The 20893-nt window shown below is 40.1% G+C and overlaps 1 protein-coding gene across 1 annotated transcript in view; it reads left to right on the top strand.

The window, feature by feature from the left end:
• TP63 (tumor protein p63) overlaps nt 1-20152 on the top strand; it is a 211954-nt gene extending 191802 nt beyond the window's left edge. Inside the window, exons 5-11 of the mRNA XM_049628416.1 lie at nt 4299-4485; nt 7004-7119; nt 7890-7999; nt 8668-8804; nt 10863-10945; nt 13247-13383; nt 19604-20152. Of these exons, the coding sequence (XP_049484373.1) occupies nt 4299-4485; nt 7004-7119; nt 7890-7999; nt 8668-8804; nt 10863-10945; nt 13247-13383; nt 19604-19718 (885 nt within the window). The 3' untranslated portion in view covers nt 19719-20152. The remainder of the gene's footprint in view (nt 1-4298; nt 4486-7003; nt 7120-7889; nt 8000-8667; nt 8805-10862; nt 10946-13246; nt 13384-19603) is intronic.
• Nucleotides 20153-20893: the final 741 nt, after the last annotated feature.

Raw genomic sequence — 20893 nt, 5'->3', positions numbered from 1 at the left:
ACTCAACATCAGTAATCGTCGGGGAAATGCTAATTTAAAACACAATAAGAACCATATATACCTGCTAGAATGGCATTAACATGGACAATAACAAGTGCTGATGAGGACGTGACACCTTCATACACTGCTGGTGGCAATGTAAAGTGACACAGTCTCTTTGTAAAACAGTTTGGCAGTTTCTTATAAAGTCAAGCATACACATACTAAACAATCATACTTCCAGGTCCCTATCCAGAAAAATGAGAACATGTGTCCTCACTAAGATTTGTGTATGAATGTTCGTAAGAGTTGTATTCATAGTAAATACAAACTGGAAATAAATGATGAATTGACAAATAATGGAATTTCATTAAATATGAAATGCTGATGCAGGCAAACATGTGGATGAGCATTATGCTAAGTGAAAAGAAGCCAGGCATCTAAGATTATATACTGTATCATTCCATTTCTGTAAAATTCTGGCCAAGTGCAGTGAGAGAAAGCGGGTACATGGTTGCTTAGGAAGAGATCAGGGAGAGAATTAACTGTAAAAGGGCAAAAGATAATCTTGATGAATAGGGTGTTGGCGGTGATGGTTACACAACTGGGTGCATTTGTCAAAAGTCATCAGCTTGTATACTTAAAATTGGTATATTTTGTAGTAAGTTATACCTCAAAGCTGATTACAACAAAGAATACAGACCCAAAAGAAGAAATTAGACCTTAGAATTCAAGAATGTCAAGTCAGTGTTGGGAGTGGTTTAGAGGTAGATTTTAGAAGTCCCAGGGAGAAAGAGAGAGACATTAAGAGAAACCAGATGTGTTTCAGTTTCCACCCTGTGCCAGCTTAAATTACCAGTGTATTCTAGAATATTGGCATAGATCAGATTCCCATTTTTTGTGGTCATGCAGAAACCTGGGAAATTGGTGACAGTGGGCTATTTGGTAGAGGATAAGGGAAATGGTCAAGTGTAAAGAATTATGAATACACTATAGGCCAGGGAGCCCGAATTTAGTGCTGGAAAAACATTAAACATCATCACAGGTTGGATTGGCCAGTAAAAGAAACAGAGTAGCAGAAGCTTGGCTTTGTAAAGAACCAAGCGTGCCAGGCCTCTTCAGCTTCAGCCCCTCTAGTTACTGAACAGCAGGCCTAGTAGTTTAACCAGAAGCAGTAATCAAAGGGATCTTGGCCCTGGTCTGATATTTAGATTTAGATTTGGATTTAGTCAATATGAAACCTGCATTTTAAAACTGGAAAATGTGGTCTATAGTACTAGATGCAGTCCTAGCAGAGGGCTAGGACAAAATTGTCCTCGCTTGGTGTGGAGAACAGAGGAAGAACATGAGTTGTTCTAGACCGAGTGACATGATTGAATTGTGGGTGATGAGTGTAACGTGTTTGAGCCATTAAGATGTCTGCATGAGTAGAACACATGGGAGGTGAATGTATTAGGAGGGTGCGGGGAGGGACTGAGAGAGAGATGGGGTCAGAACACAAAAGGGCCTTAAACCATGTGAAAGGTCAGGGCCTCCTACGTGAATTCCCCTGAGCTGTAACAAGAGTGCTAACACACAGCTACCAGCTAGCTGGTAGTATAGTCTCCAAGGACGACCTCCTCCTCATCCAGGACTTTTCCAGCTCTATTGCTTGCTCCCTCTCTCTGCAGTTCAGTGAGCAAACATTATTGCACTGAGAAATAAAGAGGAATGGTTGATGGTGAGTCAACCGCTGTTGAGCCCATTTTAATGTTAGAGAAGATTGTATACCTTTTAAGTTGGTTCAGAAAATAGTCATGCTGTTGGGAAATAGAAAAATGCAAAAGTACACGAATTGGCACTGCTGAGCCAAGAGAAATAGAGACAAGGAACCGTTGTTAAAAGGCCGGGACTAGGACTCTTCTACACTGGTTGCTAACCAGCTCTCCTTGGTGACCTCAGGCTAGTCCTCTCCATGCCTCAATTTTCTTATCTATAAAATGGGGATAATAATGCTGTTTCATTATCTGTTATCTGCGATTCTGAAATCCCAAGAGCTCCCAAAACCCCAAGTTGGTTTGGTTCGGTTTTAGTTTCGTGGAGTTTGTGGCAGATTCATTTGGTGGTGAAATCTAGCCTGAACTCTGAGGCCTTATGCTTATTTCCCAGTTGGTGTGAATGTTCATGAATTCCGAAGTAATGCTAAGGTTTGATCATGGGGCGCTGACCTAAATGCTGCTGGAGGTGTCTATAATATATGCTATAGGAACTCCCTTTCTAAAATCAAAACGGTTCTGGACTCTAAAACATCTGACCCCAAGGGTTTCAGATAAGAGATTGTATACCTGTAATACCTTCCTCATAGGGTTGTGTGAGGATTGCATTTCTGACAACAGAACTCAGGAAATGGTAAAGCTATGATTATTTATCGTTATTCAGACTCAGAAATTAGATTCCCTCCCCCCATCCCTGAGAACGAGTGAGGATTAATACCTGATGATGCCTACATTTGTTTTTAGTACTTTCACATTTTAGTATATCAGTTATTGAAATGGTATATGTTTTTTAACTGTCCTATTCTGAAGACTTATCCTTCTTTTTTTGCAGTCTTTACATACTTGGGTAGGTATCTTATATGCCTTCAGGTGACAAACTTATTTTTCAGTCATTTTTCCTAAGGTGAACCTTATGAAACCCATGGTTAGATTATATATCTCCTAACTAAAACACACAAACAGCTATGCTTCTTTTCTGAGAGTTCTCAGTAAAAGTGAGTTCTTAACACATCCCAAGGCAGTGCCTTTGTTTTGTAAAGTCATTGGTTAAAAAACACTAGCACAAAAATATTCTTCTAGATTCCATTCAGTGTCTCCCAAGTAGAATTTTATTTTTGTGGTCAATTTTTGGCATGCTCCCTATTTCTTCAGGCTATATAAAACCCTTTTGCTGTGTTTAATCCTTGACCTGTGGGCATGGAGAGCTGATTATGCAACACATTTCTAGCATTAGGAAATTTTTAACTGAAAATTTCATATACTAAAAGGCTTGGGATGAAAAGAAGGATTCTTTAAATAAAATATTTCAAAAGGAAAGAGATAAAATGATTATTTTAAATGTACGTTTTAGTAGGACATTTGCCTTTTGTCAGAGTTGGGTTGAAACATATCAGTAATAAATCTTTTTGCCATTCTGGCTCCTGGTCCCCAGTGTCTTTCCCCTGGGAGAATGTCATTGCAAACTGAGTGTGTGTGTGTGTGTGTGTGTGTGTGTGTGTGTGTGTCTGTGTGTGTTTACCTTTGTTTGGGTGTTACTAGGTGCCCCACTCTTGGCTGGCAATTCTGGTGCCTGGGTGGTTTCACTTTAGCAGCAGAATGAGAAGGAAATACCATGATGGGGAATTGACACAGAGGATCGGGACGCTAAGATTTAATAGAATGTAGGGATTGGAATGGAGACTTCTACATTGGTTCAGAGACGGGGAGAGGAAGAAGCACAGGATAGGGCTTTTTTTCTTCTATTTGGTTCTAAGTCTCATGCTTTCTTCCCTATTTTGCCAGTTCTACAACCAGCCAGCCAACCAACCAACTACTGAATTTCCTTTCCCTGCAGAAGGATTTATGGGCAGGAAACATTTCAGTCACTTATGAGTGAAGAGTTCTGTATCTTGATGGCTTTTGCACCATGATTTGTGGCATTACAACAGGCCTGTCCTTTTTCATGAGAGTATAGAACCAAATGGCCCCTGTCAGCTTTCTCATGGTCTCAGGCTATGACAGGAGAACATAAGTACAGTAGTTTGGGAGAATTTTTGCTTTGTAATTTTCTAGTTGGTTGACCTTGGGTAAGATCTCTTTACTCTCTGCCAGATATTCCATTCCATCTTAATTTTTCCATAAATCCTATTTCCTCTGAGTCTCTCTAGAGTCTTGTAAGGGCAGGGTAAATTACAATCTCTGAAATATTACTCAGTACATGAAAACACTGTTTTTTCCATTTAGTTTCTGGAACTCCATAAAAGTGTTTGTGGTATTAATTATTTAAACCCCTCTGAGACTCAATTTCTTTATCCTAAAGATAACAGGAAATAATGGCATAAATATGTTTTGATAAATGCAAATTCTTCTTTTGCCATGGGATTGTATTTAAAGTAGGAAAAATGATTAATTTGATTGATGAATATAACTTCTTCTAATAAGAATCCTCGCTGTCGTGTATGTAGTAGCCAACTGTGAACATACATCTGTACAAAGTGAACATGTTGTCCTTATTCTGATTTGGAAAGTAATGGTATCTCCTGTTGGTTCTTTCCTTCCTGCCACCATTGGCCCATCTCTAAGCAGTATTCCACTGAACTGAAGAAACTCTACTGCCAAATTGCAAAGACATGTCCCATCCAGATCAAGGTGATGACCCCACCACCACAGGGCGCTGTCATCCGTGCCATGCCTGTCTACAAGAAGGCTGAACATGTCACCGAGGTGGTGAAACGGTGCCCCAACCACGAACTGAGCCGTGAATTCAATGAGGGTAAGAATTAGGGTTGGTGGCTGTTTAGCTAAGCTCTTTGAATATAGAGATCCTGTGGAGATTTTTCTTTGGAACCCATTGACTGGGTTCCAATCTGTGTAATCCGATGGCAGGTCAGTCTACCTTTATGTCTAATGGGCTGTTTGAGAAAAATGATAAACTTGTGGCTTCCATAATGATTGGACAGTTTAATTTCATATTGGTGATTACTAGATGACCTGGACTTGCCTCTCCAGTCCCTACTACTTCCCTCATTTTTCTCTTTTATCCTTTTTTTGAATGAGAGAATGTAGAAGGGACAACCTGACTTCCGATTTGTCCAGCCCAGGCAATGGCAACCCTCAGCTTTAGTGCCTTTCCTAGAGTGATTATTAAGATTATATCAATTCTGATCAGGAAGGGTAAGTGGAGGAAGCATCAAAGGTGAGAAACATGAAAAAACAGAAGAGGAAAGTGGGAGAGATGAAAAAGGAATGAAGATGAATAATGGATAAAAGGAATAAATAGAAGATCTAGGACATAAGCTGAGAGGTGGGACAGCAAAGTAAAGGACTATGGATCAGGGAACAGGTATCTTGGGGTCTCCTTTAAGCTTTGTGTCCATAGAAATGTCAGGCCCCAAGTTCTGAGCCTCATATCCAACAAGGGCTTTACAAAGGAGGTCACTATTTCCATGGGTTCTCTTACACTGAATATTCTAAGGTTCTATGAAAGGAGGCTAGGTAAGGAGCAGAGGAAAGTGGAAAGGAAGGACAAGAGAACACATAAATATTCACCAAAGAGTGATCTGGGTGCAGAGGCTTGCAAGTTAGGATACTTTAGATAGAAAATATATTAAAAATAGAAATATTGGTAGGTAGCTAGTATGGATGTAGGAATAGATAGTGAAGAAAAATTAATGGAGGAAGAAAAAGAGTGGGTAGAAATTTCAAAAGAGAAAGTTAAAACCCTCCCACCTTAACACAACTACTTTTTACAAATTAACTTCTAGTCCTTGTCTACATGGCCTCATTTTCAATACCTTTCTTTTAAAAAAAGGAGTATTTATTTTGAGAGAGAGAGAGCATGTGCATGTATGCCAGTGGGGGAGAGGCAGAGAGAGAGAGAGAGAGAGAGAGAGAGAGAGAATCCCAAGTAGGGTTAGATCTCACAAACCGTAAGATCATGACGTGAGCCATAATCAAGAGTCAGAGGCTTAACAGACTGAGCCACCCAGGCTCCCCTCAATACCTTTCTATCTTGTTTTTCACTTAACAGTATGCCTTAAAGAGTATTCCTTATATGTAGACTCCATTATAGGTTTCTATAACTGTCCTTGATCCATCAAGATGATGCAACTATATTTTGTTTTCTTTTGCTTTCTCATTGTTTGACATGATAGCTATTTTTAGTTTTTGCCAAATAGGTGATTCTTCAGAGAGCATTTTCACACTTAATGTTTGACTTTTATTGAGTATAAAATTGTATAGAATGGTAATATGTATCCAAATGTTAACAACACCCTTATGGCTCCCAATTCTCAGATCATCTTCTTTCCTTTGGAGCTCTGTCAGGTATCCCAATTTTGTGAAATCTGGCCTATGCTCATTTTTATTTTATTTTTTTTTTAAGTTTTATTTACTTCTTTTAAGAGAGATTGGGGGGTGTGGAGAGAACGAACATGAATGGGGGAGGAGCAGAGAGAGAGGGAGAGAGAGAATCCCAAGCAGGCTCCACACTGTCAGCAAAGAGCCTGATGCAGGGCATGATCTGACAAACTGTAAGATTATGACTTGAGCCAAAATCAAAACATGGCTGCTTACCTGACTGAGCCACCTAAGCACCCCTGGCCTATACTCTTTTAAAGCATGCTTCCTTTTTCTTATTCTCCTACCTGGAGCTCTTTCAGCACCACAAAGCCAATGAATTTATCTTTATGACCAAAGCAAGTGTAAAACTAGGTGCCTGGCTGGCTCAATCAGTAGAGTATGCAACTGTTGATCTCAGGATCATGAGTTCAAGTCCGACACTGGGTGTAGATCTTAAAAAAAAAAAAAGAGCAGGTGTAAATATGGATACTTTGTAGCAGAGAAAAGAATAGGCAGTGAAATGCTTATCCTTATTGAATGTTTTTGCTAGTCAATTTGAGGGAAGCATCTTCTCTCAAGCTGAGTTGTCTTTTTTAAATTAATCCTTTTCCTTCCATTTCCCATGGAAGTTAACAGAATCCCCTCTATGGATCAGGGCAGAGACATAGTCATGGAGTACTGTGAAAGCTTGAATTATTTACCTTAAGCACCAGAAACAAAGGACTATTCCTTAAATATAGATGAGCATTCCAGCCATTTCTATTGCTACAAAGGTACACCTTCATTTATTAGATATCTGGCAATGAGATCTGTTCCTTTTTCCAAGGATGTGTATTTTCTGTATTAAACAAACTATTTCTTTAGCCACCAATATTTTGTCCATGCAGCTTCATTTTTTTTTAAATTTGGAAGGCAAAGAACTAACTATTTTGTCTTTCTCTGTTCTGCAGGACAGATTGCTCCTCCTAGTCATTTGATTCGAGTAGAAGGGAACAGCCATGCCCAGTATGTAGAAGACCCCATCACAGGAAGACAGAGTGTGTTGGTACCTTATGAACCACCCCAGGTAAAAAGATAAGTACTGGGCTGACTTAGGAGAGCATTAGTGTGTTTTGAGCATCTATTTCTGCCTTAGTCTTTGTCATCAAATACAAGAGTTTTTGTATTTCCCCTCTTCCGCTTTATTATAGACTGTCTATCTCCTTAAGAACTCTTTAATTTGCACTAAGTTAACTTGGTAACATTGCTCTGTGCCCCTGTTCCCAGACCGGTTCTGTGGGAAGAACACTGGAGCAGTGAAACCAGAGTCTTTTGGTTTGCTGGCTTGCTGTGTGGACCTTTAGCCTGTGACTTTCCCTCTCTAAACTTCAGTTGACTCACCCATAAATGACCACTTAGGACTAGGTGATTTTTAATCCTGAGGGCCTTTTCAGCTCCACAGTGTTATTTATGGAAGTCTACATTTAAATCTGTGTTGCACTGTTTTATTCACATAGGGGAAATATCCCTGGGGTGTTGCTGTTGTTATGGGTAATTTTTTCATCCCCCCCCCATTTGAATTGGGTGATAAGGATTAGCTTACAAATGAATAGGATCAAAAATTAATATTTTTAAAGCCTATTTCACCTAATGTAGTGTCCAATGTTCCAAACATTAGCTTTAAGTTTCCCAAGAGGCAAGGCAAAGAGGAATCTACAATGGGTTTTAGAATTTGTCTCCCTAGAGGAAAGCATATCACCTCATCAGAAGTGAGTTGGTTACATAGAACTGTGAGGGAAGAAAGAACATCAGTTCAAATCAGTGTTAACCCAGATTCTTTTTTCCTCCTGTGTTCAGGTTGGCACTGAATTCACGACAGTCCTGTACAATTTCATGTGTAACAGCAGTTGTGTTGGAGGGATGAACCGCCGTCCAATTTTAATCATTGTTACTCTGGAAACCAGAGAGTAAGTGGCATATGTGGAATTGTCATTCTGTAAAACACCGTGGGCAGAGGGCAAAGTGAAATTGTGTTTGCTCTCTCATTAACTTCCCATGTATAGCAAAGAGCTAACCTTGATTTTGTCCTTTGTGCTTTAAATCCTGGCTGCAAACACTGACATAAAAGATCTAAGAAGGTGGAGGCAGAACAGGGTGCATTAAAGTAGAGGGGAGAAAAGAACCAGGAAGGCATGCAAGTCACTTTATACCTGAATTCTTGACATTTGACTACAGTAGTTTCTGATTAGACAGTGTTTGTTTTCATGTGGCTTCCAAGGCAGTTAATAACTTCTTTGAGTAAGTCTGGGCTGCCTAAGGGGGTTTTATCCAGAGACATCCACAAGCTCAACTCAACTGTCCTTCAAAATCTGTAGTTAAATCCAACTGTTCAGTGAATGGCTTGGGGGTTCTTTGCGGAACAAATGGAATCATATTTACTAATGTTGTTTGTGGCATGCAAGCATTTTTGTGTTCTGCCAAGCGCTTCTGGGTCCATTCTCGGAGCAGCGATGAGTGAACTGGTGGTCATGGTGGATGGGTGATGGCCAGCATCAGAAATGGAAATGAGAGAATTCCAGGGCTTTTAAGGGTCTTTTCAATTTCGCCCTTTCTCTCCCTCTTCTCTGATTCCTAGTGGGCAAGTCCTGGGCCGACGCTGCTTTGAGGCCAGGATCTGTGCTTGCCCAGGGAGAGACAGGAAGGCGGATGAAGACAGCATCAGGAAGCAGCAAGTCTCGGACAGCGCAAAGAACGGTGACGGTACGAAGCGCCGTAAGTAGCTGTAGTAGCCAAATGGGGTAGGGCTAAATTTTCTGCAAATGTGGGGACTAGGAGCGACATTTGGGAAGCTGCATAATAAGACCTCAAGGCTTTAGGGGCAAGTATGACTTGAGGCCCCACAGCCAGTGCAAACTGCTGTCCCATTGATGGAGGTGCTGAAATGGACGCCAGCTGTGCACCACAGCTTTACAAAAGCAAATCCTCATTGTGAGGATTTCTTAGTCCAGCGGTCCTAAAACTGTGACTCCCAGACCAGTAGCATCAGCATTATCTTGAAACTGGGTAGAAATGCAAATTCTTAGTTCCCAGACTTCGTGAATCAGAAACTCTGGGTGTCAGCTACTGATGTCAGTTGACTTCTCTGTAATTGAGCATCAGGGCTGAAAATAGCATCTACCTACCTAATGAACTCCTGGGAATAGTGAGATTTAAGAATATATTTCACAAAGCACAGTCTGGGGACTCTGAAGATCTGGGTTGCATTGAATTTTGACAGTTCTTGGGGCCTTGGGGCCTCAGTTACCTCATTTACAGTAAGGCTAACGATTTAGGTCGCTGTTTTCAAACTTCTTTTGTTAAGCATTAAAAGCTTTTTTTTTTTGCTTTAATGAAATATGTCAAAAAACCTAAAATGCATATAGATTAAAGCAGAGTGACTCTATTTGAAGGGGACAGGAGTAGGGGATCGTCTGTGGCTCCATGCTCTGCTCACAACCATCCCTTGCCCATGTGGTACAGCCCCAGAGGGGCCCAGACCTCCAGGGAACAAAGTGTGAAAACCACTGATCTGCATGCCCGTCTGATTGCGAAGTTGATTCTAGGAGGTGCCCCATGTCAGCCTGTTATCACTACAGCAAGTATTTTAAAATACACCACCCTATGACTTATATCATGAAAAAAACATTTTAATCTTATTTGGATTAGTATTCCGAAGATATATAAATTGTATTGTGTTATAACAGCTACTCATCATCAACTTGTAACTGTTCAGTATGATTTTCCTTCCTGTTAGGGCCCTTCTTTCCCTGATTATTTCTCAAAAAAGTATGTGTGTATATATGTATATACATATATATGGCATTATTTGCCCTTTTGTTAGGCTCCTTCTCTCCCTGATTATTTCTCAAAAAAGTATATATGTATGTTTGACATATATCTTACATATGTACTTTTTATAGTATTATTTGCCCTTCTTGTTAGACTCCTTTTCTCCCTAATTATTCCTCAAAAAAGTGTGTGTGTGTGTGTGTGTGTGTGTATACAGATATATGTATACAGATATATGTATATATATGTATATATCTGTATACATATAGATATACACACACACACATACATGCCTTTACTTTGTATACATACACATATGAGGAAAGTTATATCCCCACCCTAATTTTGCTCTTGAGTCTGTCTGGTGGTATAGCTTCTATATGCTTCCCTGAGCACCTCAGTTACCTACAAATTAGTAACTTTTAGTAAGAATAGATGATCTTAGCTTCGGTAAAAGGATCAGCTCTATATCCTGGATATATGGTGTAGTTGCTAATTTTGGAAACCTTAGGGATTTATGCACTGCATTCACTCACTTTCCCAAAGGGAAAACAGCCCTGGAAATGAGACTGCATGTCTGAAGTTCCGTGATGTATGCACTACCACGAGCGGGCTGAACACACAAGCTGAATGCATGGCCAAGACAACTTCCACAACACACATTTCCCTCCTTGGAAGACAAATGATCTGAAACATGAAACACCAAACCAATTTATCTTCCTTTCCTTAACAGCTGTTCGCAGACGCAGGCCAGCAAGACACAGGGATGCCTGCACATGACTTAGGCCAGCTCCCCTAAGTCTTCCTTCTGCTCACTCCCCTCCCCCACCTCATGATTGTTAGGTGTGCCCTTAATGCAAACTCGATTATCAGCAAGTAAATGGAGGTTTAGGACTGGCAACTCAAATCTCACAGGTGTTGCGGAGGCTACTCTCTGTTTAATGAATGTATTAGTGCTTCAGAAATGTTCCCAGGATGAAACTTGCATTTTCCCTCCACTAGCTTTTCGTCAGAACACACACGGCATCCAGATGACATCCATCAAAAAACGGAGATCCCCAGATGATGAGCTGTTATATTTACCAGTGAGTCTCCTTTGAATATTCACAATTACTTCATTTTACCTTCTCTGAATGAGCTCTTCCTCTGTGTCATCTTATTATCTGTGACAATGAGAAAGGGGTGGTGGTGATGAGGGAGATAAAACAGGGAGAAGCTATCGTTTGAAAAATCAGGAAATGATCCCTTTCTTCCCCAATGTTGAAATACGTCAGTAGTGCAGGCTCCTCTCCCGCTACCCATCCAGCCAAAGTTACTGTTCTAATATAATTTTTCTTACCCAAATATTTATTATTAATTTGCAGTTCATTGTTTAAGAATCCTAAGATTCTCCTAGACAGCATGGTCATGCCATATCGTCACCAAGACTGAAATTTTGCCAGACAGAGTTCACAGATCTGACAGTACAACAATTCCAGACTCGACTGTGACTTCTTTTAGGAAGTGCTATAAAGAAGGCCAAGCAAGACAGAGTCCTCAGTTACGTGTGAATGTCCAGGAGACTCAGCCCAGTTGCTGTGTAACAGCACTGTTCATTCCTACAAGGAACATGAGTCTTCTTACGGTCGCTGAGGCTCCCTGTCTTCGACTATGGTTGAAGTTTGTTGGATTCTTATGACCTTAGGTTTTGGCCATCTAGAGTGGCAGTCAAGTCTTGGTAACGAGTATAACCCTTGACGCCATCTTGATTGACCTGAGAGCCAGGCAAGGAAGGCCAGGAGATCTGACTGGGAGCTGCCTCCCTGTATGGAAGCTAAAGCAAACCAACAGGTTTGGGTGTGCCATACCTGCTTCCCTACCTTCTTTGGGCCCTGACCTTCAGGGCAATAGACTGCTTGCTAGTAAAACAATCAGGCAGTGAGTTAGCCAAGATTCTCGGTGTCTTTTTTCTCAGGCTACATATGGAAACTGACTTGTGAACTTTAAGTTAAACATTTTCCTGATATCCCACGTATTCCAAAAGACCTAATGTGTTTTCAGTTGCTGAGATAGGAACCACTTGAGAAGCTGTTTTTAATGAAATTTCAGTTTGTGCTAAGGAAGGAGGTCCTGTGTAATCAGTTACATCTTGAACGTGCAGTGAAGAATTAGCCACAGTGGATTGTGTGAATTAAAAAAAAGAGGGGGGAAGCTTTTAATTTCACATGAATTTAGTTGGTGTCTGTTGGGGTGGCAAATATGCTAGGCCTTTAGCATTTGCAAATCAGTAGAATACAACTCTTACCTTCAAAGAGCTTGCCTTCTAGCGAGGAGACAGTTAGGATATAATGAAATAATTGCCTCTGGAGTATCAGGCATGATGCAGTAGCAGCACCTAGAAAGGACAGAAGACTCGTGAAAAGACTGAGTGAGGTCAGTGGGGAGCTTCGCAGAGGTGATCACAGAGCTGGGGCAAGTAAGAGTTAAGGGAGAGGAAACCTTTCCATTTCTGACTTCTGACAAACCCTGCCTCTCATCCTCAGGGAGGGGACTGGGGTGAGGCAAGTAAAATGCCTAGGGTGCAGAATTTAAATAAGCACTCACTCTTGGGGCTCTGCAAGTGCTCACGGGCCCTGCTTGCCTTGCTCCAGTCCTGGTCCTGCTCATACTTTTAAACCCTTTTCAGAGACTCTTTTAAAGAGAGAAGAAGCCTATTTTGCCTCAGCTGAATGCCTTTCAGAGATATTTAATTACAGCGCATTCCCATTATTTTGGGTAGTTTTGTCTTCTAAAATCCCTGCAAATGCTATCTTAAATACTGAATCATTGCTCGTGGGGAAATATAGGATTAAGTTCCCGTGAGCCTCTGGGCACCACATTTTCAGCAGCCCATCAGTAAAGACACCTTATTTAATATATACTATTGATTCATTTTAACACTGAACTCATGACCAACAGCACTATAACTTGTGCCTACATGAAGCTGATCTAACACATTTTCTCCTTAAGGCCCACTACAGCCTTCTGGCACCTGAAGTATTAGACAGCACTTCAGCACTACCCTTGGGGACCACTTTAGAGAACAGGTTCACCAACAAAAACCACAAAAATGTGCAAAATGTGGCAGTAAAGAGACCATGGAAAGGATACTTGTTTGCAGCAGGAACCGTGAAACAAGATGGCGGAGCACGCCCTTGTTCTCCTGAGCAACCAAAATGTGTTGCTCTGCGCACGTCCACAAATGACCACAGGGCACCACCCCCAGTACCGATGTTCACGTCACCAGTGAACATTAGCGAGCAGGCAGATTCGTCAATGCAGAATGCACAGATAAAGACGATTGACTATACTGCTAATTGTTCTAGAGTTCTTCATGCTTCCTTCTCCTTCCTGTGTCCTTCATGTAGGTGAGGGGCCGTGAGACCTATGAAATGCTGTTGAAGATCAAAGAGTCCCTGGAACTCATGCAGTACCTTCCTCAGCACACAATCGAGACATACAGGCAACAACAGCAGCAACAGCACCAACATTTACTTCAGAAACAGTGAGTGTGTTGATGTGTCATTTTAGGAGGTGTGAGTAACAGTGGCTGTTTGTTTGGGGTAGAAGCAAGGCAATGGGTGGATGGCGTAGAAGAGGCCGTGAGGCAGCAGAACATGAGAGGTTCACATGAGCTGGTACGGGGCCCCTTCTTTAGTTTCGACCACCTTCTAAGTTTCTTTCCATACCTTTAGGAGTTCCACCCGGCTTCTGAAATGAAGCTAAACCATTTCAAGTGAGTTACAGAGACTCCTACAGAGAGAGTTTGTTCTCTCCACGCCTCAACCATACACCTCTATCAATAGAAGAATTTTGGGTATACAGGCTATTCTAGTAACAATGTGTATATTTTAAAACACGTAAACTTGCCTTATCCCAGTGGATTGTCCTGTACCTTTCTGGGGATGCAAACAACCCACTTTTGGGAAAACCATAGTAGACTGGGGTTAGCGCCTAGGTTTTCCTCCAAGTGACTTATCTGAGCACTGTGTTGAGGATTCTGAGACCCAGTGTGTGCTCATTGGGAAACTGCCCGGATGCAACAGGGCGAAGTGGAGTCTTATTGTCAGGTTTCAGCATCTCTGTTCTAGGTTGTCTTCCAACAATACATTTTTACATACATTGGGCCAGAGTTTGCAACCATATCAGAATCAGCATGCAACCTATTTATATGTTGATTTTTACCTTGACTCTTGGATCTTTAATGCTATTGTTTTGTGACTAATCAGAATAGCATAGCTCTTATGGGAGAAAGGAAAGTTATCAAGTCAAGACTCTGTTGATCTGTGGTTAAGAATAATCCCTTGTTACCTTCAGTAAGATATTGTGTCTATACTGAAAATATTGCCAGAGTCTCTGTAGATAATGTAAAATGTCTAAGTAATTCAAACATTTGACTCTACTCTCCAGACAAAAAGAAATGAAGCCAAAACCATCTTGCCTAAGGCAAATTTTGTCTTTTACAGCAAATGAACAATAAATAATGGTTAATTTCTGATATATTATTAGCAACTATACAGAACTACGGAAAGTGAAAGAAAGAGGTCTCTCATTCTTTTTTTTTTTTTAATCAACATAAATGCAGCTGAGGAGTTGGGCTGCATCTGGGATAGTCAGGAGGCAACCTCTGAGCACCCCTGCCTGTGGCATATGGGGTGAGCAGCAGAGGGGTGGAAAAGAACTGTGCTCTCCCTTAAAAGACTTCAGGCTTGTTGAGCATTGAAGACCTTTTTTGCTTGGAAGGGATCCCACCATTTACTTTGAGCATGAAGTTTTGCAAATCATAATTATAAAGTTTTATAGTAAGGCTGAGTGGGAAGTTTAATCAGGAGTTTTCTTGGGGACACAGAATATCCCAAAGGAGAATGAGAAATCAGGGTTGCAAACAGAGTTCCCATTGCCACTCCTACATATTCTTTAGGATATCAGAAGAAAATGTATGTTAATATATTCAAGTTTAAAGCCGATTTAGTTCTTGTCAAATCATACAGCAAGGATCAAAGAAACAGACCCGTAACATCACTTACAGACCGAGTGAGGATAAGTACCTTTTCCCAAATATGCATGCCCTGGTATTAAAAAAACACTCGGAAATTGCCTCCAGTGCACTCTGGAAATGTTTGGCTCAGCCAAAATGAACTCAGAAAGATTACATAGTAGCATATCATGCTGAACTAGTTACTCTGTGATAGTCCTTCCTGCCTTTCCCCCAGTTAACAGAAAAAGTACTGTCAGGCCACATTGATACTTATTAAATGATGTGGTTTATAAAAGCCTGACCATCTAGCAAAGAGGTTGGCAAACTTTTTTTTTCCTGCAAAACACCAATAGTAAACATCTTCAGCTTTCTAGTCCATATGGTCTCTTGCAGCCAGCTGCCCAGTTCTGTCTGTGTAGCACAAAAGCAACCACAAACATTGTATAAATGAATGCGAGTGGCCACTAATTTTTATGGACACTAAAGCTTGAATTTCATATAATTTTCATATCATGATATAATCCTTCTTTTTCTTCTGAATTTTCACACCTTTTAAAAATGTAAAAACCATTCTTAGCCTATGGCCCAAAGTACATCCACTGTAGTTTGCCAGTTCTTGTTCTAGATAAATGAGTGGGATCATCTTTCATGCCTCTCAAAGCTCAGATTTTTTGCTAGAAATATTTGGAAGCTAATACATGTATCCTAAAGTAGAGAGGTATGAAAACGTTTTAGGAAAGCCTCCAGTGATTTTTAAAGTGGTATTTTGGCATCTACCAAAACGACAGCCTTTAACAGAGATCTCTTTTGTCTGAGAAAGTTAGGGATGCCCATCTGGACACAAAATATGGTTAGTGTTGTGACCTTATCATCAGCTAAGTCTAGAATAGTTGAGTTGATTCACCTAACAAACTTTTATTGAAGATCTGTTATGGGAAAGCATTACGGACAGAGGGAAAATTTCCTACCTTTCCATAGTTTACAATTTAGTGGTGAATTCCTAATCAGACTACCGTTTGAATCCTAAGAAAGCTCTGGAAATTTATTCTGAACATTGTATAAGTTAATAAGACAACTTTAAACAACTTCTCTAGATCATACCATAGAAGGAATAGTTTAGTGCCATAATTTTGGAGATTTGATAAACCAGGAAGCTCTACCTTAGTCAGCTGGGGGCATAGGCAATTTGTGTTCATTTACATGGTGTACATGAGAATACATAACCCTGTGCTCCCACGTGAGAAGTTATCCAGCGCTTGTCGTCTGACTGGGTGGCATTGCTCTGAAGGGAAATTATTTTATAATTTGGATTTCATAAAGCAATCTATTTCATCAGAGAGAAACTGCATATTAAACTTGTGTTATTTTTAAAAAGCCCCGAAGACATTAGAAACATATCATCCCTTTTTCGCATGTGTAGCCACAGATAAATAGTGAGGAAATAGTAGCCTCCCCCTTCCCTGGGGTGTCCATTTAAAAGCGTCCTTGCATGTTTTTGAGTTACTATCTCACGGTGTGTAAGAGCTAACTTCAGTGTGGCACCTTGTGCATGGAAGAATGTGACACTGCAAATGAAATCTTTGCAAAATATAGACATTTGGCTTCATTTTGTCTTTATTGTATCATATATACATGGGTCTCGAATGAGTAATACACATCTGCATAAATTCTCCAGTTGCTGCGTTCTTCCACTCGGTTTTTTTTTTTCAGCTCTCTTGTTTATGTGTAAATCTCCAAGAAAGAGTATGAATGACTAGACAAAGAAAAATGGAAATCTAATTCCCTGGCAATCATTTGAAAAGAAAAAAATCAGCTTGGAAAATGCCTATAATAGCCTGTGATTTCCTTTCTAAAAATATAGTACCAATTTTATGCTGGTAAGGGATCAATTTTGTGCTTTTCTTTTTAGTAGAGGGAAAATTAGTGGGAAGAAAATACACAGTTTCCACTAAGTGGCAATAAAATATTTTCAGCTGAGTTACTTCTGTTTCTCACTATGTGTTTTCTCTCTGCTTGCTTTTCATTTGTGCATGGTTTTCCTTTTTCAAAAATTCCTTCACAGTTACCTTCATGATCATAGGCTTTATGGAAAATAAATTTTACACTGAGTTTTTGTGAATCAAATTGGTATAGATATAAGTAGGCTTTATACACATTTGCAAGGAAGTGTGATTTTTGTTGATTTGCCCACATTGAAATAAACATTCTGGGGTTATGTTTATAGAAACAAGAATCTCATGGGAGGACAAATTGGACCCATTCTTGACACTGGACTCTGCCTTCATATTTTCAAGGGACATTAACTCTTTTTTTTTAACAAAGAAACTACGGTTCTTTTTTTTTTTTTTTAAGTTTATTTATTTAGAGGGAGGGAAGAGAGCGAGCAAGCGAGCATGAGCAGGGGAGGTGCATAGACAGAGAGCAAGAGAGAGAATCTCAAGCAGGCTTCGCACTGTTAGTGTGGAGCCCAACCCGGGGCTCGACCTCAGGAACCGTGAGATCACGACCTGAGCCGAGATCAAGAGTCAGACACTTAGCCAGCTGAGCCACCCAGGTGCCCCAAGGGACATTAACTCTTAAGACAACTTTGCAGAAGCTACTTGAGACCTTTTTAGCAATCTTTTGATGTGCGCACTTTGGACCAATAGTATTGCTTTTTCATTTTTTTCCTGTAGTTTATCCTCCGTCTTGGCTTCCACCATGATCTCAGGTCAACATCATTTTGTTAAAATTATACTTAGCCTTACTCTTGTTTTCTCCTGGAAAATCATTTTCGAGTTTCTACAGTATGGATTTATTTTAATTGTAATACAAACGTGGCATCCTGAGGAGTGTTTCCTTCTCCTTGGTGATCCCTTGATGATTGTCGATTATCAGTCAGAGAACAGTGGAGCATAGTGGGATCTGGAAGGTCATGGTTCTAATCTCATCCTACCATAGTTGGGGAAACTGAGGCCCAATGACTGTGCCTGTGATTTTATAACCAGTTTATAATCAAGGTGAGATGAAAGCCAGATCTGGAAGACACAGCTCTTTGCAGTGTTTTGTCTGCTTCATTGGTTAAGAAAGTTATAATAATAAAACTAAAATAAATATCTATGCCCACTTTTATATCTCTGTATCAGTCAGTTGGTATGTATCCTTGTGGTTTCAGTACAAAGCCTTACCTCTTTAAGCTCATTTGGCTATGGCTTTCTCTAAGAGTATTGGTATTTTTTCCTCAGATTACATAGCTGAGGGAGAAGCAAGCAATATTTTCAGCATTATCAACATAGGAGAGAGGAGAATACACAAATCTCTGTCTTGTTGATAGGTATGATTTAGACCATATTTCTAAGTTTGATTTAGAAATCCTTCATATGTCCAGAGTATTTGTTTGCAATTGCCAATCTCATAGAGGAAAAAACAGGTGGATATTGACAATTTCATTTGGTTCAACCTTCTCGGTCAAGGAACAACACAACTTTTACAGTTTATACAGGGTTACTTTTTGAACATCACAGCTCTGTTAGAAAGTTTTCAGGGCAGAGGTTTATTAGCCATGAATTGGTAATGAGGAAAAACCTGTGGCTAATTGAATTCAGATAGATTAAATCACTTTTCTAAGTTCTCACGTCTCATTGCACCACTAATCTCAGTTCTAGATCTCAAAGTTTGGACCCTCGTGGTCCGTATATATACTCTTGTCATAACTAAAAGATGATTCCTGTGTGTTGTCCCATCCAGTCCTTGCTCCAAGAGAAGCCCTAAAATGTAATCTCCAAACAAGAAGTCAGTTACAATTCTTTATCTGAGAGTAAATTGTGCCCCTACTAATTCATATTCTGGCGTATTCTTTAAGATGATCTCAATTCTTGCTGGTGAGATGTTTTACTGAATTCCAGACCTAACCAAATAAAAATGGCTTTGTTCCTTTGTAAGGAATAACCAAATGTGACTCAAAGCCATCTGGGAAATAATTCCCAAACAGTTCATAGGGTTACACAATCTTGAGCAAAGTAAAAGGATCTGTTCCTGGCATCCTTGTGGCATAATTGATTTCTTAATCATGTAAAAGTTGCTTTCATGAGTTTGATATGTGCATTTGGAGGCCAAGTTTGTGACTGAAAGGATTAAGATATTTATCCACCTCAATCTGGGCACATACAACATGCTCATTAATAGTTCTTTACAAATACATGTGATGCAGTCCCCATACTGATAAGATCGTATTTCTTCATGCTTCGTAGTTAGGCTACACAGGAACAATAATGAGGTATCATAATTGGGCCAATGACATTTTATAAAAGATTAATGTTAATTCTTGTCTCTGCATTCCCTTTTCAAGTCATCGAGTCCAATGTGCCAAGCACTGTACTAAGTACCTTGACCTACCCTGACACGTTAGTCCTCAACTGAATCACTTGAAGAACTTGTTAAAAATATATATGCCTGGGCCCCAGCCTGGTCTCTGAGGGATCTTGTTTTTTTGTTTGTTTGTTTCTTTTTTAAAGTTCTATGGGTGATTCTGATAATTCTAGTGAACTACCACTACTTTATCTCATTTCTTCACAAAAATCTTGAGAGGAAGTCATCTCTGAGAAATTTTAAAGGAGGATAATGAGGAAGGAGCAAAAATAGCTTTGTAGGTCATTCTATTCTGTCTTACTGTGATCATGAAGGTAGGAGGGTATTTCTGTATTCAGTTGATGTGAATATATGAAGTCCTAAGTCTTCACCTCTTCTTTTCTCTGGTTCCTCTCTGCAGTCTCCTTTCAGCCTGCTTCAGGAATGAGCTTGTGGAGCCCCGGAGAGAAACCCCGAAACAGTCTGACGTCTTCTTTAGACATTCCAGCCCTCCAAACCGATCAGTGTACCCATAGACCACACCCACCCCATATCTGTATTTTGAGCGTGTGTTTCTTGTGTGTCCATGTATGTGTGTGTGTGCGCGCGTGCACGTGTGTGTGTGTGTCCAGCCCTCGTACGCAGAACTTGAAGACACTTTGGCTCAGAGACCCAACTGCTCAAAGGCATACAGCCAGTAGTGAGAAAATCTTTTGAAGGGACTCAAAACTTTACAAGAAAGGACATTTTCCACAGATTCTGCATCCTTATATCTAGCACTGGGCAGTCAGGAACCCCTGTGTTTGTCTGTGAGCTTTGTGTTTTTCTTAGAAGGGAGGGGCTCAGGTTGGAAAGAGGGGCATTAAGATGTTTATTGGAACCCTTTTGTTACCTTCTGTTGTGTTTCTAAAACTCATAAAGAAGCTTTTGAGCAGGTCTCAAACTTAAGATGTCTTTTTAAGAAAAGGAGAAAAAAGTTGTTATTGTCTGTGCATAAGAAAATTCTAGATGACTGAGAGCTTCAGTCAGGCCCTTTTAATGCTGGTCATGCAATAATATTACAAATAGTAACACACTGAAGTGTCAAGTGTACTGCTGGGCAGAGAGATGATAATTACTATAAGTAGCCAATGTGGGGGGATGTTCTTTTCTTCTTTTAGAGAGTTTGCATTATTAGTGTCCTCCCCTCAATATGTAGATAGAAAGTTCAGTAACACTGTGTTAGATCCTACCACTGCCACCTTGTTGGCATCTGATATGATAATCTTCCTTGCTCATGGAAACCCCGGGGCCCTACCCCGCAAGTGATTGTTAAGACCCCAAGGCAGATAAACCTAATCTGTCATTTTAATACGAGGGTAAAACCACCTCAGTAATATTATTCCAGGCAGTTAAAGATCATATTTCAATGGCCGAAATGGGGTTCAAAGGCCTCTCACCAAATCTATGACTAATTTGCTCATTGGAGCCCCTATCTCTCAGTCCTACCATGAAACTAGCCATATTGCTGATACTGTTCCAACTCCTTTGTCCAGGACACTTACATTTTATTTAAGTGATGTCCAGGTAGACAATGTGAAAATCTGAACTCCTGGTCTGAAACTTAAAGATAGAAAGAATAGATGATTTTTTTTTTTTTTCGCTCAAAGAGTTTAGAGAATCTATTGCTTTCCATTTTAGAAATGTATTTTAAAATAATAGTTTAAAAACT

Source organism: Panthera uncia, chromosome C2, assembly GCF_023721935.1.
Source record: "Panthera uncia isolate 11264 chromosome C2, Puncia_PCG_1.0, whole genome shotgun sequence".
Classification (NCBI taxonomy): domain Eukaryota; kingdom Metazoa; phylum Chordata; class Mammalia; order Carnivora; family Felidae; genus Panthera; species Panthera uncia.
Note: the sequence above shows the minus strand (reverse complement) of the source record. Positions and strands in the feature narration are given on the sequence as shown.